The sequence below is a fragment of the Rhinopithecus roxellana genome, chromosome 1, assembly GCF_007565055.1.
Source record: "Rhinopithecus roxellana isolate Shanxi Qingling chromosome 1, ASM756505v1, whole genome shotgun sequence".
In the NCBI taxonomy this organism is placed as follows: domain Eukaryota; kingdom Metazoa; phylum Chordata; class Mammalia; order Primates; family Cercopithecidae; genus Rhinopithecus; species Rhinopithecus roxellana.
Genome location: NC_044549.1, coordinates 165,854,137 through 165,867,553, shown reverse-complemented (window position 1 = coordinate 165,867,553; position 13,417 = coordinate 165,854,137). Strand labels below are relative to the sequence as shown.

At 37.2% G+C, this 13,417-nt stretch overlaps 1 protein-coding gene across 5 annotated transcripts in view; it reads right to left on the bottom strand.

Annotated features, from left to right (window-relative positions):
* SLC4A7 (solute carrier family 4 member 7) overlaps window positions 1-13,417 on the bottom strand; it is a 109,982-nt gene that overhangs the window by 46,424 nt on the left and 50,141 nt on the right. For 4 of the 5 annotated variants that reach the window (XM_030933071.1, XM_010357330.2, XM_030933072.1 and 1 more), the window contains exons 7-9: window positions 4,564-4,679; window positions 2,126-2,283; window positions 1,220-1,307 (exon numbers count right to left, since the gene is read on the bottom strand). In XM_030933071.1, coding sequence (XP_030788931.1) covers window positions 1,220-1,307; window positions 2,126-2,283; window positions 4,564-4,679 — 362 coding nt within the window. Of the gene's footprint in view, window positions 1-1,219; window positions 1,308-2,125; window positions 2,284-4,563; window positions 4,680-11,505; window positions 11,878-13,417 lie in introns of all 5 variants that reach the window. The other variant, XM_030933074.1, reaches the window with a different exon arrangement.

Genomic DNA, 13,417 nt, shown 5'->3' with positions numbered 1-13,417 from the left:
TTTTTGTATTTTTAGTAGAGATGGAGTTTCACCATGTTGGCCAGGCTGGTCTCAAACTCCCAACCTCAAGTGATCCACCCACCTCAACCTCCCAAAGTGCTGGGATTACAGGCGTGAGCCACTGCACCCAGCCAAAAGTTTAAATTTGAATTTCACTATATGATAGGAAGTCACTAATACCTTTGGACTAAGGAAATGATACATACAAATTTGCATGTTACTGAGAGTGCAGAGAAAAATACTATACAATAAAGACCCATAAAGGCTACCTGAATCCACAAATCAAAGGCTAAGCCAGAGAAATGGCAGTAGAGATGGAAAGAATGTGACAGATTAAATGCAAAACACATTGAAGAGGTAAAAAGAATCTGGTGACTGGCTGGTTGAAAGAGGACAGAAAAATGGGACAGGCACAGTGGCTCAGGCCTGTAATCCCAGCACTTTGGGAGGCCAAGGGGTGCGGATCACGAGGTCAGGAGATTGAGACCATCCTGGCCAAATGGTGAAATCCCGTCTCTACTAAAAATACAAAAAAATTAACTGGGCATGGTGGTGTGTGTCTGTAGTCCCAGCTACTCAGGAGGCTGAGGCAGGAGAATTGCAGTGAGCCGAGACTGCACCACTGCACTCTAGCCTGGCAACATAGTGAGACTTCGTCTCCACAAAATAAAAAAAAAAAAAAAGAGAGAGAAAGAAGAAGAAAAAGAAAAAAGAAAAATTAGGTCCGGTTCAGATATGGGGCATTTCAAATACCCTTGGGACACACAGCATTGATGTTTGGCAAGAATCTGATTACAAATCTCTCTTGAAAAGAAAGACAAGGTCCTGATTAATATGTAGGTTATCGTCAAAGATCAGGACCCCGTATCAGAGAAATTTACAGGAAAAAAAATGTTCCGAGGAAAACCTAGAGAAATTATATCCTGAAATCCAGGATAAAAAAAAATCCCAAAATTTCAAAAGTTCAAGAAGGTAGTCAATAATTACAAATATTTAAAACAAAAAAAAATTTTTAAGTACCCACTGATCTTGAAAATAAAGGTCTTAAAAACCTAACCGAAGGCAAATAGCTGAGGTACGTAAATACAAGATAAAACAGTATACACAGCAAGGAAAAGTTTTAAAGCTTCATTATGAAAGAAAAGAGAACTGTAATTTAATATATACTATATGCTGCATATCAGCGTATACTTCAAAGAGACTTGGGTATTTTGATTACCTCATCTGTCATGAGAGTGGCTATTGATCTTCCAATTTCATGGTACTGTGGTGCCTTGCCTGCTGGACCCAATAACAAAAACAAAAACCTAAGGAAATATGAAAATACAGATTTATAATAAACATTATACACTCACAAATCTAGGCAATCATAAAAAAGAAACCATTCCAATATAAAGAAACAACACTCAGACATCTTTCCTACTCCCCCACACCAATCACTGAAAAAAGATGGCAACTCCACCTGGACTAATTAGGAAATCACAGAACTAGGAAAAGCATCCATAATTAACTTTCTACCAAACTCCTGACCTCAGGTGATCCACCCACCTCGGCCTCCCAAAATGCTGGGATTACAGGCGTGAGCCACCGTACCCAGCCGATATTTATTTTATTGTACTTTTTAGTTCCAAGAAGAAAACGATTTTATACCTTATTCATAGTGGTCTTATATTCAAAGTATTTGGTACAATGACTGAATATTAAATATTAAAATGAGCTTTTGGCTGGGCACAGTAGCTCACACCTGTAATCCCAATACTTTGGGCGGCCAAGACAGGCAGATCACTTAAGTAGGAGTTTGAGACCAGCTGGGACAATGGCAAAACACCGTATGTACTACAAATACAAAACTTAGCTGGGCGTGGTGCCGCACACCTGTGATCCAGGCTACTAGGGAGGCTGAGGCAGGAGAATCGCTTGAACCTGGGAGGTGGAGGTTGCAGTGAGCTGAAATTGTGCCACTGCACTCCAGCCTGGGTGACAAAGTGACATTGTCTCAAAAATAAGATAAAATTAAATAAAATGAGCTTTTATTACATAAATCAACACGCTTATTCATTCACTGGATAAAAACTTGTAGATTTTGAAAATGCTTAGAGAATGTTACTTGGAACTAACTCTTTACCTGGTTGGAACAGGGACCTCAGTCAACCCTGTGAGGAGGACAGCAGGAGCCAGTCTCACAAATGCAATTATAGGCCTTTCCAAAAAGTCTACTTCGCCCACCAGGACGTTGGATGCCTCAGCACCCGTAGGAATTTTTCTCATGAAATTCATATCAACCTATTGACAAATAAAGAATAATTAAAATTAAAGTTTCCGTGGTACTTGTAAGACTAGAAACAGGAAAGAAAAACTGCTTTATAAGACTACTATTTGCTAATCAAAACTTGTGACCTAATGAATGTTTAAAATGTCAAAATTTTCACAACTATAAAGAATGGAGTAGACAAATACAAAAGAGCAAGCAAACATATTTGAATCAATGCTATTGTTTTAACTGTCACAATCTTTACTACTTCAGAGATCTAAATTATCAAACATGAACTTGAGAAATTATTCAATGAATACTGCACTATTCATTAAAAACTATTAAGGACAAATATATAGCTCACAAACTAACAATGGTTCATGAAATTATACACAGTGCTAAAAAATATTCATGGTTTTATATTACTTAACCTTAGAAGTAAATGAATTGGATCCTTTACATTTTATGTAAAGTCCCCCTAAAAACAAACCAAAAAAGAACTCTGGGCGTTCCCCAGTATTTTCATTAAGAGGAAAAAAATCATAACTTTTATTTTATTAGTAGTATTTTTGAGACAAGGTCTCACTCTATTGCCCAGGCTGAAGTGCAGTGGCAGGAACATAGCTCACTGTAAACCTCAAACTCCCAGACTTAAGCAGTCCTCGCACCTTGGCCTCCCAAGTAGCTGAGACTACAGGCATGCGCCACCATGCCCGGCTAATTTTTGTTGTTTTTTGTAGAAGTGTGGGGCTTGCTATATTGCCCAGGCTGGTCTTGAAGTCCTGGCCAAGTGATTCTCTTGCCTCAGCCTCCCAAAACACAGGGATTACAGGCATGAACCACTGCGCCTGGCCCCTTGTTTTTATTTAAAACAAAAATCTACAGCCCTTACTGGCACAGATATATGATAATGCTATAGTAATAAAATTTAGTTGTCTGTGTATAATTACAAAGAAAAGGTTACACATGATATCAAACTATGTGAACTTCATTTATACGCAGTTTCACACAAGTCACTAAACAACCACTTACAGGGCTATCTATGAAAAATAAAACCAGCACTTACAGCGGGCCTCTTGAGTCCCACACCCAGTGTGCCACAACTACAGTGCCAGGAGGCAGACTCCTGCCCAACAGGAGACAAGGAGGTATACACAAAGATAGGCCAAGTAAAAAAAAGTAAGACTGTGACAGAGGAACAAAAATAAACGGCAACTGCCATGCCTAGAGGAACTCTATAATGTAAATTACTTTAATTTATTCACTTAACAAGAAATAAATTGCAATTTTGCTACTGAGTACTTTGCACTATCTGAAATAACGTGAGCACCAGTAAAATATGATCAGGATAGATCAGAAAAATTTAAAATACAATAGCCTTTCTGCACAGCCAATGTCCGTAATGCAAGGCGTCCTATAGTTTTAGACTACAACACTCAACAAAGCTATAATGCAAACCATTTAAACTCCTTTTCTGTAAAATATATCTTGTAGACTTTTCATCAAAGAATAAAAGGCTTAAGAAATGAAAACTGCTTGACATAATTACATTTATTAAAAAGTCTTATACTGGATACAAAAATATTAAAATACCATGAGCATCCACCTATAGCAAATTAATATTACTAAAAAATTAGTGGCTAGATAGAATCAATTGTTCGTAAGAAATACTCATAAAGTACATTTTAAATTCAGTTATAATTTGAACTTACTAGTCTTTTATCCTGTTCTTTTAAATTAAGGTTTATCTATTTCAACAAAATACTCATTTACCAAAATTAAAAAAATCATAGTTCACACAGGTATTTTTTTTAAATCCATGCCTTTACCTACCCATGGGGAAGCACCAACATGTTTCTCAGTGACATTCCAAAAGTACTAACACCATAAGACAGTAATTCTGGGATCGTATTACAGCCCAGGAAAGACTGAATCACTAGTGCTGTAACATCACTCCCAGAATTAACCTTTTAGTGGTGGTAGCTCCAGAACAAATGACTGTAGTTCACAAAGTACTAACGTTTCACGGTATCTATGGATAGGTGTGGATGGAAATATCGTATTACTCACATACTCTTTTTCAGAATTTCTAACACTAGTAACGGTGTAAAGTTACTCAAGTACTCACAGGTTAACTGTAACCCTTCTCACAGTTGTTTACCTTAAATTAACATATCACAGACATCACATGCAGGTTTGTAAGCAACAGTCTACTAAAAAATTACTATAATCAATGTTAATAAAGCCACAAGTTACTACTTAGTTTCTCATTAAGAATAATTGTGAGAATTTTCAGTTAATGATAGAATTACCTTGCTGAAGTCAACAGTACTATTTTCTCTGCTTCCACCACTTCCATTACCTTTAATTTCTCCACTTTTACTATTGTCCAAGTTTCCAGGAGCAGACTGGGGAGAGGCCAAAATACCTATGTTTAAAGACAAATTCCAAATTAGTAAGAAGAAAATTTACTTTGCAACCTGACTCTGCTCACATTCTGAAAGTGATGATTTATTAATATAATAAAAGCAAATATGCAAGGTTAAAAAAAAAAAGTGCCCAGTGTTAGTAACATACCAGCAAAACTAGAACAACGTTTTAAGCAATAATAAAGCTACACATTTTAATATTTAAAATAATACAATTAGAATTTACAAAAATTGTGGGCTTTTGCAAAAAGAAAAAAAAACGTGAGTTGGTGTGAACCACAAAAGATAGAAGACCTGAGTCTGATTACCATTAAAAATACTTAGGGAATATACTTTTAATTATCACAAACATGTGAACTGCATGGAGCTTAATGAAGCCTAGCTATACTTAGCATGCGTTCAACAATAAATTCTCTGACAAACCCTAAGTGTAACTCAGAAAAAAGCTACACTAAATAAATGCAGGTTGAATTAACATAATCTCCAATAATCAGAAGTTTCATCAAGACTTTTCATTTTTCTTTGGTAACATTTATGTCTATAATACCTATTGTCATTACTCTTAAGAAATCCAACTTTAAAATACAGTAAGTTTTTTACAATGAAATTGGCAGAGTAAGGGTTTTATAACCAAAGAGATCTGTGTTTAAATTACGCACTCTGCCACTTTGTATCTATGTGACTGTAAGCAACTCACTCCATCTCTAAAAGTCAGACAAACTCATAAAAATAGCTTATTTGGATTAGATATAATAGTTATTTGAATTGCAAAGGACAGACACATATTGAACCATTAGTATATTCATTTCAAAACTGACATTCAACACCAACATTTCACAATAATAAAATAAAAACACAGCTTAATATGAGACTAACCATTAACACTATGATTTCTAATTCTGCAAAAAAGTTAAAATTTAAAAAATTTTAAATTCAGCCAGGTGTGGTGGCTCACACCTATAATCCCAGCACTCTGGGAGGCCAAAGTGGGTGGATCACCTGAGGTCAGGAGTTCAAGACCAGTCTAGCCAACATGGTGAAACCCCATCTCTACTAAAAATACAAAATTAGTTGGGCATGGTGGCGTGTGCCTGTATTTGGGAGGCTGAGGCAGGAGAACTGATTGAACCTAGGAGGCGGACATTGCAGTGAACCAATATTGCATCATTGTAATCCAGCCTGGGCAACGAGACAGAAACTCCGTCTTTAAAAGAAAAAAAAAAAAAATAGGGCCAGGCGCTGTGGCTCACGCCTTGTAATCTCAGCACTTTGGGAGGCCAAGGCAGGCAGATCACCACCTGAGGTCAGGAGTTTGAGACCAGCCTGACCAACATGGAGAAACACCCTCTCTACTAAAACTACAAAATTAGTCAGGTGTGGTAGAGCATGCCTGTAATCCCAGATACTCGGGAGGCTGAGGCAAGAGAATTGCTTGAACCCAGGAGGCAGAGGTTGCAGTGAGCCGAGATTGTGTCACTGCACTCTAGCCTGGCCAACAAGAGCAAAACTCTGCCTCAAAAAAAAAAAAAAAAAATTTAAATTCAAGTATACTACACAGACTTCTACTATTAGGTTGGTGCAATTTCCTTTGCTCCAACCTAACATTAAATGCATCTCATTTTTTCAAAACATCCAAGGTTTTCTAGTGCAAGAATATAGACTAATAATTCGTAAGACACTGAATATTATAGCAGGAAAAGGTACTGAAATACAACAGACTTGACTTTTTGTCTTAACTGTCCCATGCACAGCAACACATGGAAGTTCAGTTAAAATCTGTTCTGTGGTTAGACTCTATAAGCTCCGAAGATGTATTGGTAATCAAGCTCCAGAATTTAAAGTACATCAGATATACTTGACACATCTAAAGGAGTTTTCACTTTTGTAAAACAGAATATACTATAACCAATGAATACTGAAACTAAGTCTTCTGGGTTTATGGCTTACGTTTAATGACAGAGACTTCCCTGTAAATACCTAAACTACAAAGTTGATGTGATGAAAAATCTTAATTTGCAATCTATTTAGCCATGTGCTTATTTTCTGGAAAAGTTAAACAATTCTGAAATAAAAATGTTTTCCCAAGCCTTAACTCACTTCTTACAATCTTAGCTTGGCACACCAAGAAGATTCCTCTTCTTTGACCTTTGTCCCTAAGCTTCCAGAAGAGTCCCTGCCTTGCTCAAGAGACAAAAAGTTAACTAGCATTTTTCAGTGACTTCCAACTACTTCCACACAAGAAAACTGAGAATACCATTAGGCCCTGGTGGCAAATAGAGCTGAGCATTACATACTTCCAAAGGCTAAATGTATTCCACCTGTGTATGTATAATTAAAAGCATACATAACGCACAGTTTTCCAGAATAGTCCTAGCTGCCAGATTTGAGGGAGAAAAGTGCAATGATGAGAAGGCCCTGAGGAAAAGTAAGGCTATCTCAGCAATGAGAGGAAGAAATAATGAAGAACTCAACATAGACAAAGTTAGCAGGTATAACCTGAAGTCACATGGCTAACCTGGTCATCTTGAAAACCGTCCCTTTTACAAAACTGGCATGCCAGATGCATGCTAGGGTTCTTCATCATTATGATTTGTGTAGTCTTTCCCAACCTCAGCTAAACTAAAACTGTTTTCTCAATCAGTCAGTCTCCCTACTCCTATAATAAATTCCTAGGATTCAGAATTAAATGAGCAAATCACCAAAAAATAAAGCTATCATTAGCACAAACACAGAAGGACTATACTACTTTGCTTTAAGGAAAAAAAACTGTATGCATAAGTAAATCAAATATATCAACATTTTCTGTCATTAAAAATTTGAAAGTGAGGTAGTTAAAGCAATGGTGCCCAACCAGGAAAGATTATGACCCCCAAGGAACTTATGGCAATGTCTGGAGACATATTCGGTTGTCACAACTTGGGGGTGCTACAGGGAGCTAGCCAAGGATACCGCTAAACATCCTATAAAGCATAGGACTGCTCCCCTGCCACCCGACCACCCAGCCAAGAATCATCCAGCCCAAAATGTGGATAGTGCTGAGACTCAGAACCACTGTGTTAGAAAAAGGTATTCACAAGTACTAAAAATAAATTCACTTCTTTCTTTTTTTTTTCTTTCCCTAGAGATGAGGGTCTCACTATGAACTCCTGGCCTCAAGTGATCCTCCCCTCTTGACCTTCTAAAGTGCTGAGATTACAGGCATGAGTTACCCATGCCCAGCCACAAGTTATATACATATTAATTTATATAATTTATTTATAATTTTATACATATAACTTTTATACATATAATTATCTTCTAAAAAGTAACTAATGGGAAATACCACTTTTTTATTATAGGTATGCACAAATTATGACTCCACGACACAAAAATCCATGCTGTTAGTCACTTAAGACATAATGATGCTGAGGCCACTTTCTTCCACTAAGACAGTACCAGACATCAAGGAAACTCCATTAGAGTTTCTAGGTGCTTTAAGCACCAAAGGTAACTGAACAGGGAATAATGTGTAGCTGTCCCTATTACTGTTCCTCAGCAATTACATACTATCTACAGTTGTCTTTTTAACCATAATTCTTGTCTTTAGAAATTCCCTGTCTCCTCTCCATTCTAATTTCTTCTGTTCAAAAACGCTGATAAATCTCATCACAAAAACTCATGGGAAAAAAATGTATGTTCAATTCTCAGTTAATTTATCCCCTTAACATGGCCTAAGAAGCCAATGTAAACCCACCTCCCCCTTCCCTCCTATATAAAATTTATAGTTCCTAATCATTTATAACACAGAAGCTGGTAAAACAAGAAGTGTTCGTTGTTACTGATCAATGCAATATGGGAAAAAATGGAAGGAAGTAGCTTTTAAAATCACTTTTGTTCAAGGAAAAATAGTAAATCTTAGTTCTTAAGATTAGAATGCTGATTACTTCTGAATAATTATTTATAGGGTTGTTTTCCTCTTTTATGTTCAGTTACTTTATCATTAAATTTTATCTTTTTCATGAACTGATAAAGTTCACAATGAAATACTCTACTATAGATTTTGTTGTAAGTGGACCTGAGTTCAAATCCCTGCTCTGGCTGATCTTAACATCTCCAAGTCTTTCTTCACTGAAAAACAGGAATAACACCAACCTCATCAAATTGTTACAAGACTTAGAAATATGATATTTCAAAAACACTTATCACTGTATCTGGAACAAACTATAAAACAATGGCAGCCATACTACTATTTTAACTAATGTCATAATGATTTAGCCATGAAGCTTCTATTTGTACTTTTAAAAGTATATCCTTTTTTTGCAACTACAATGAGCTTTGGCTAAATGTAATTGGTGTGTTTCCATAAAGCCAACAGAAAGAGAGGTTTACTTCATAATGATAGGAACACAAGGATTTCCAGTCAGAGGATTTAGGCTATCAGTCACCAGTTGTATGATGCAGGGGAAGATAACTAACTTTTCTAAGTTTCTGAAAATGGGTGTGTCCATCTAATTTACACATATTTGTATACACATTAAAAATAGGCTAATTTAGGCCGGGCGCGGTGGCTCAAGCCTGTAATCCCAGCACTTTGGGAGGCCGAGACGGGCGGATCACGAGGTCAGGAGTTCGAGACCATCCTGGCTAACACGGTGAAACCCCATCTCTACTAAAAAAAAAATACAAAAAGCTAGCCGGGCGAGGTGGCTGGCGCCTGTAGTCCCAGCTACTCGGGAGGCTGAGGCAGGAGAATGGCGTGAACCCGGGAGGCAGAGCTTGCAGTGAGCTGAGATCTGGCCACTGCACTCCAGCCCGGGCGACAGAGCGACACTCCGTCTCAAAAAAAAAAAAAAAAAAAAGGCTAATTTAATAACCAAGCTACAACTTAAGTGTTGGATGTTATCAGTATTTTGGAGAAATGTGATACTTATGTGATTAAAACCAGTGGTTAGTATTAGTATCCATCACATTGAGGCTTAGCTGAAATAGTAAAAAAGTCACTAAAATATACTTATTTCATGTTAATTAGGTAGAAAGATATATGTACAAATGTACAGGTAGTCAATATAAGGATAAGCCAAATTTTCATACTTTATAGCCCTTAAGTTATAGGCTGGGCGTGGTGGCTCACATCTGTAATCCCAGTACTTTGGGAGGCCAAGGTGAGTGGATCATTTGAGGTCAGGAGTTCAAGACTAGCCTAGTGAACACAGTGAAACCCCGTCTCTACTAAAAATACAAAAGTTATCTGGGTGGTAGTGGCACGTACCTGTAATCCCAGCTACTGAGGAGGTTGAGGTAGGAGAATTATTTGAACCCAGGAGGCGAAGGATGCAGTGAGCTGAGATGGTGCCACTGCACTCCAGTCTGGGCAACAGAGTGAGAACCTGTCTCCCCTCCATCTCCCCACCCCCTAAAAAAAGTCTAAAATGTACTACATTCTTTGGAGAAAAGCATTAAATAGAAAAAAAGATATGGCTGGGCCTGATGACTCACACCTATAATCCCAGCATTTTGAGAGGATAAGGCAGGAGGACTGCTTGAGGCCAGGAGTTGAAGACCAGCCTGGGCAACACAGCAAGATCCTGTCTCTACAAAAAAAATTAGCCAGATGTTGTGGTATGTGCCTGTAGTCTCAGCTACTCAGAACGCTAAGTCAGGAGGATTGCTTGATCCCAGGAGTTCAAGGCTGCAGTAAGCTATGACTGTGGCACTGCACTCCAGCCTGGGTGACAGAGTATGACTCTATCCTATTTAAGGCACATCGCTTCACTATAATTTATTTGTATGTGTTCATTCACCTTATGAGTCAACTGCATGCACACACACACACACACACACACACACACAAAACCAAGCTACCAAGGCGGGACGCAGTGGCCACACCTGTAATCTCGACACCTTGGGAGGTCGAGGTGTGTGGATCACTTGAGCCCAGGAGTTCGAGACCAGCCTGGGCAACACGGTGAGACCTGGTCTCTACAAAAATTAACCAGGCATGGTGACATGCCCCTGTGGTCCCAGTTAATTGGGAAGCTGAGGCAGGAGGATTGCTTGAGTCCAGGAGATAGAGGTTGCAGTGAGCTGAGATCATTCCAGCCTCCAGAGCAAGACCCTGTCTCCAAAAAAAAAAAAGAAAAGAAAAGAAAATTACCAATCTAAAAAAAGTCCACCCAGCCTGACCAACATGGTAAAAACCTGTCGCTATACAAAAAATACAAAAATTAGCCAGGTGTGGTGGCTCACACCTGTAGTCCCAGCTACTCAGGAGGCTGAGGCATGAGAATCACTTGAACCCGGGTGGCAGAGGTTGCAGTGAGCTGAGATCGTGCCACTGCACTCCAGCCTGGGCAACAGAGTGAGACTCAGTCTAAAAAAATGAAATAAATACATCCATAAATAAATATAAAAAAGTTCATGGCAAATTAAAACATTATAAAAAAGTCTATGTTTTACTGAAGTGTTCAACTGCCTTGACCTCTAAATTTAAGTGAAACTTTTTTAAAAGGCCTTAAATTATGTGTAGTCTTCTTTGTAGTCTTTTTGTAACTCAAATTTTTAATAATCTTACTCTTTTTTATTAGGTTGGTGCAAAAGTAATTGAGTTCTTGCCACTGAAAGTAATTTTTGCCATTGAAAGTGAAGCAAACTTTCAATGGCAAAAACCACAATTACTTTTGCACCAACCTAACACAATATACCATAAAGAAAAAAAACATGCAGAAGTCAAAAATAAATTATAAGCATTATCTACATATGCTGCTTAAGCTATGTGCTAAAAGGCATTCCAAGTGCAAGTGACTCAGAGGCAGAAAGCACCACACATGGAGGATTTTGGATAGTTGCCTGGAGTTAAGTCAACATTTTCCTCATTCTTCTGCTCCTCGCCTTTCAGCGCTGCTTCTAAGTCTTCCTCGGGCGGATGAATTACTACTGTGGGAATATCATCACTGGCAGGTGAAACCAGTAGTTCTGGGGCCTGAAGCTGACTCTGCTGGGAACTTCTGGAGGTCAGGCGGCTGATGCTAGGGCTAGAAGGAGGACTGTTTTGAGGGGTGGGTACTGGGGTTGTACACCTTGAGCCTGCAGGGGTTCCAGCTCTTGAAGAAGGAAGAAGATGACCGAGAAGAAGAGATAAAGGTGATTCTCCTCTCAATGAAAGGTTTGAGGCAGACAGACCTGTTCGCAAAGAGTGGCGGGAGGCTGAAAGGCCTTCCCCTGAGATAAAACAAATAAATGAAAAATGATGAAGTTCATTGCAGAAGGCAAATAGAGACATGAAAAAAAAATATCATTTTACACTATAAATTGCATACTTCAAAGGCCCAAAATTTCAAAGTCATGTTGTGATGGTTAGCATGTCAATTGGGTTTTTACACGTTAGAAAGTCATTAAAAAGTTGCTTAAAACTGTAATTAGTTCTCAGAACATACAAAAAAAAAATTGTTAATGATAGATGGTGGGGGCAATATCCTGTTAGAAAATAGAATGACCAATAGCATGGCATTTTTTACAATGACAATATCAATACAAAGTCAATGCTTAAACAATAAGTAGCAAATGAAAATATGTAATACAAAATTAATATAATAGAACTCAAACCAAAAACAACCAAAAGTAATAGCTTATATTTAGCGTATTTTTCCTATATTTTACCAAACAGCTATGAGATAATTATGTCTTAGAGAAAAAGTCCATGTTAATATTAAGTAATAATTTCTAACTTAAAAGTGATACTAAATATTTATAATATTAAGTCAGTAAGACACCATATACAGGTGGTGCTGCTCTCAAGTTTGTAAAAAAAAAGGCAAATAACAGAAATTTTGTAATAAGAGAACCACAATGTCAATTTTAAAGGGTACATATTCTTGAGCTCTCTAAAAGTATTAATAAATGTCCTAAAGTATGCTTCTCACTTCTAATATGTAGCAGATACATTAAAACAAATACATATAATTTTTTATTTCACTAGCTAAGAGCAGAGTACTTCTCACCAACAGCAATATGGCAGTAGGTCTAAAATATTTCAAAAGGTCATACATACTTATAATTAAACCCCTCATATTTCTACTAAGTATATCTTAAAATAATAACATTCTCTATGAAAAACATGCAAATACAATAATCAATTCCATATGGCCTAAGTAATCAAAGTTACATGCTCAAGAGTTTTCAGAAATATTTAAAGGTTAAACTATAATCCATTAGAAAACACCATTTAAACAACAAGCTACATGCAGGAAAAACTCAAATTGTAACTATATTTCAACAAAAGAACATGCTAAAACGGCATTTAAAAGAAAACAGCCAATGTTTTATGATGACCAAATTACAACTGGACAATAAAGAGGAACTACTGCATATGTAAAGATTAAATAGGGTCCCTCTGGATAAAAGAACTTCACCAAAGGAGAGAATATAAAAAACAAATAAAAGACAAAAAAAGAGAGTTAAAATGCGCTATACATGGCTTGCTTTTACATTGAATTCTGGTCCGTAAGAGATATTCTTTTACTGTTAAAATTGTTTAAATACACCATGACATAAATTTTAAATGGATTAAAAAGGGTTTTCATGGCCAAGTGAAAGATACAAAAGATGATTATTGTCAACTTTAGATATATTAGACCCTATCACCTATGTTTGCTTGTTGGTAGAACACTTAAAAGTCATACTATTATTTAAGGGATAAAAAAGATGAGCAGGCACCGTGTCCCATACTCCACTAGTCCTCATTGTAATCCTCACAAGCTTT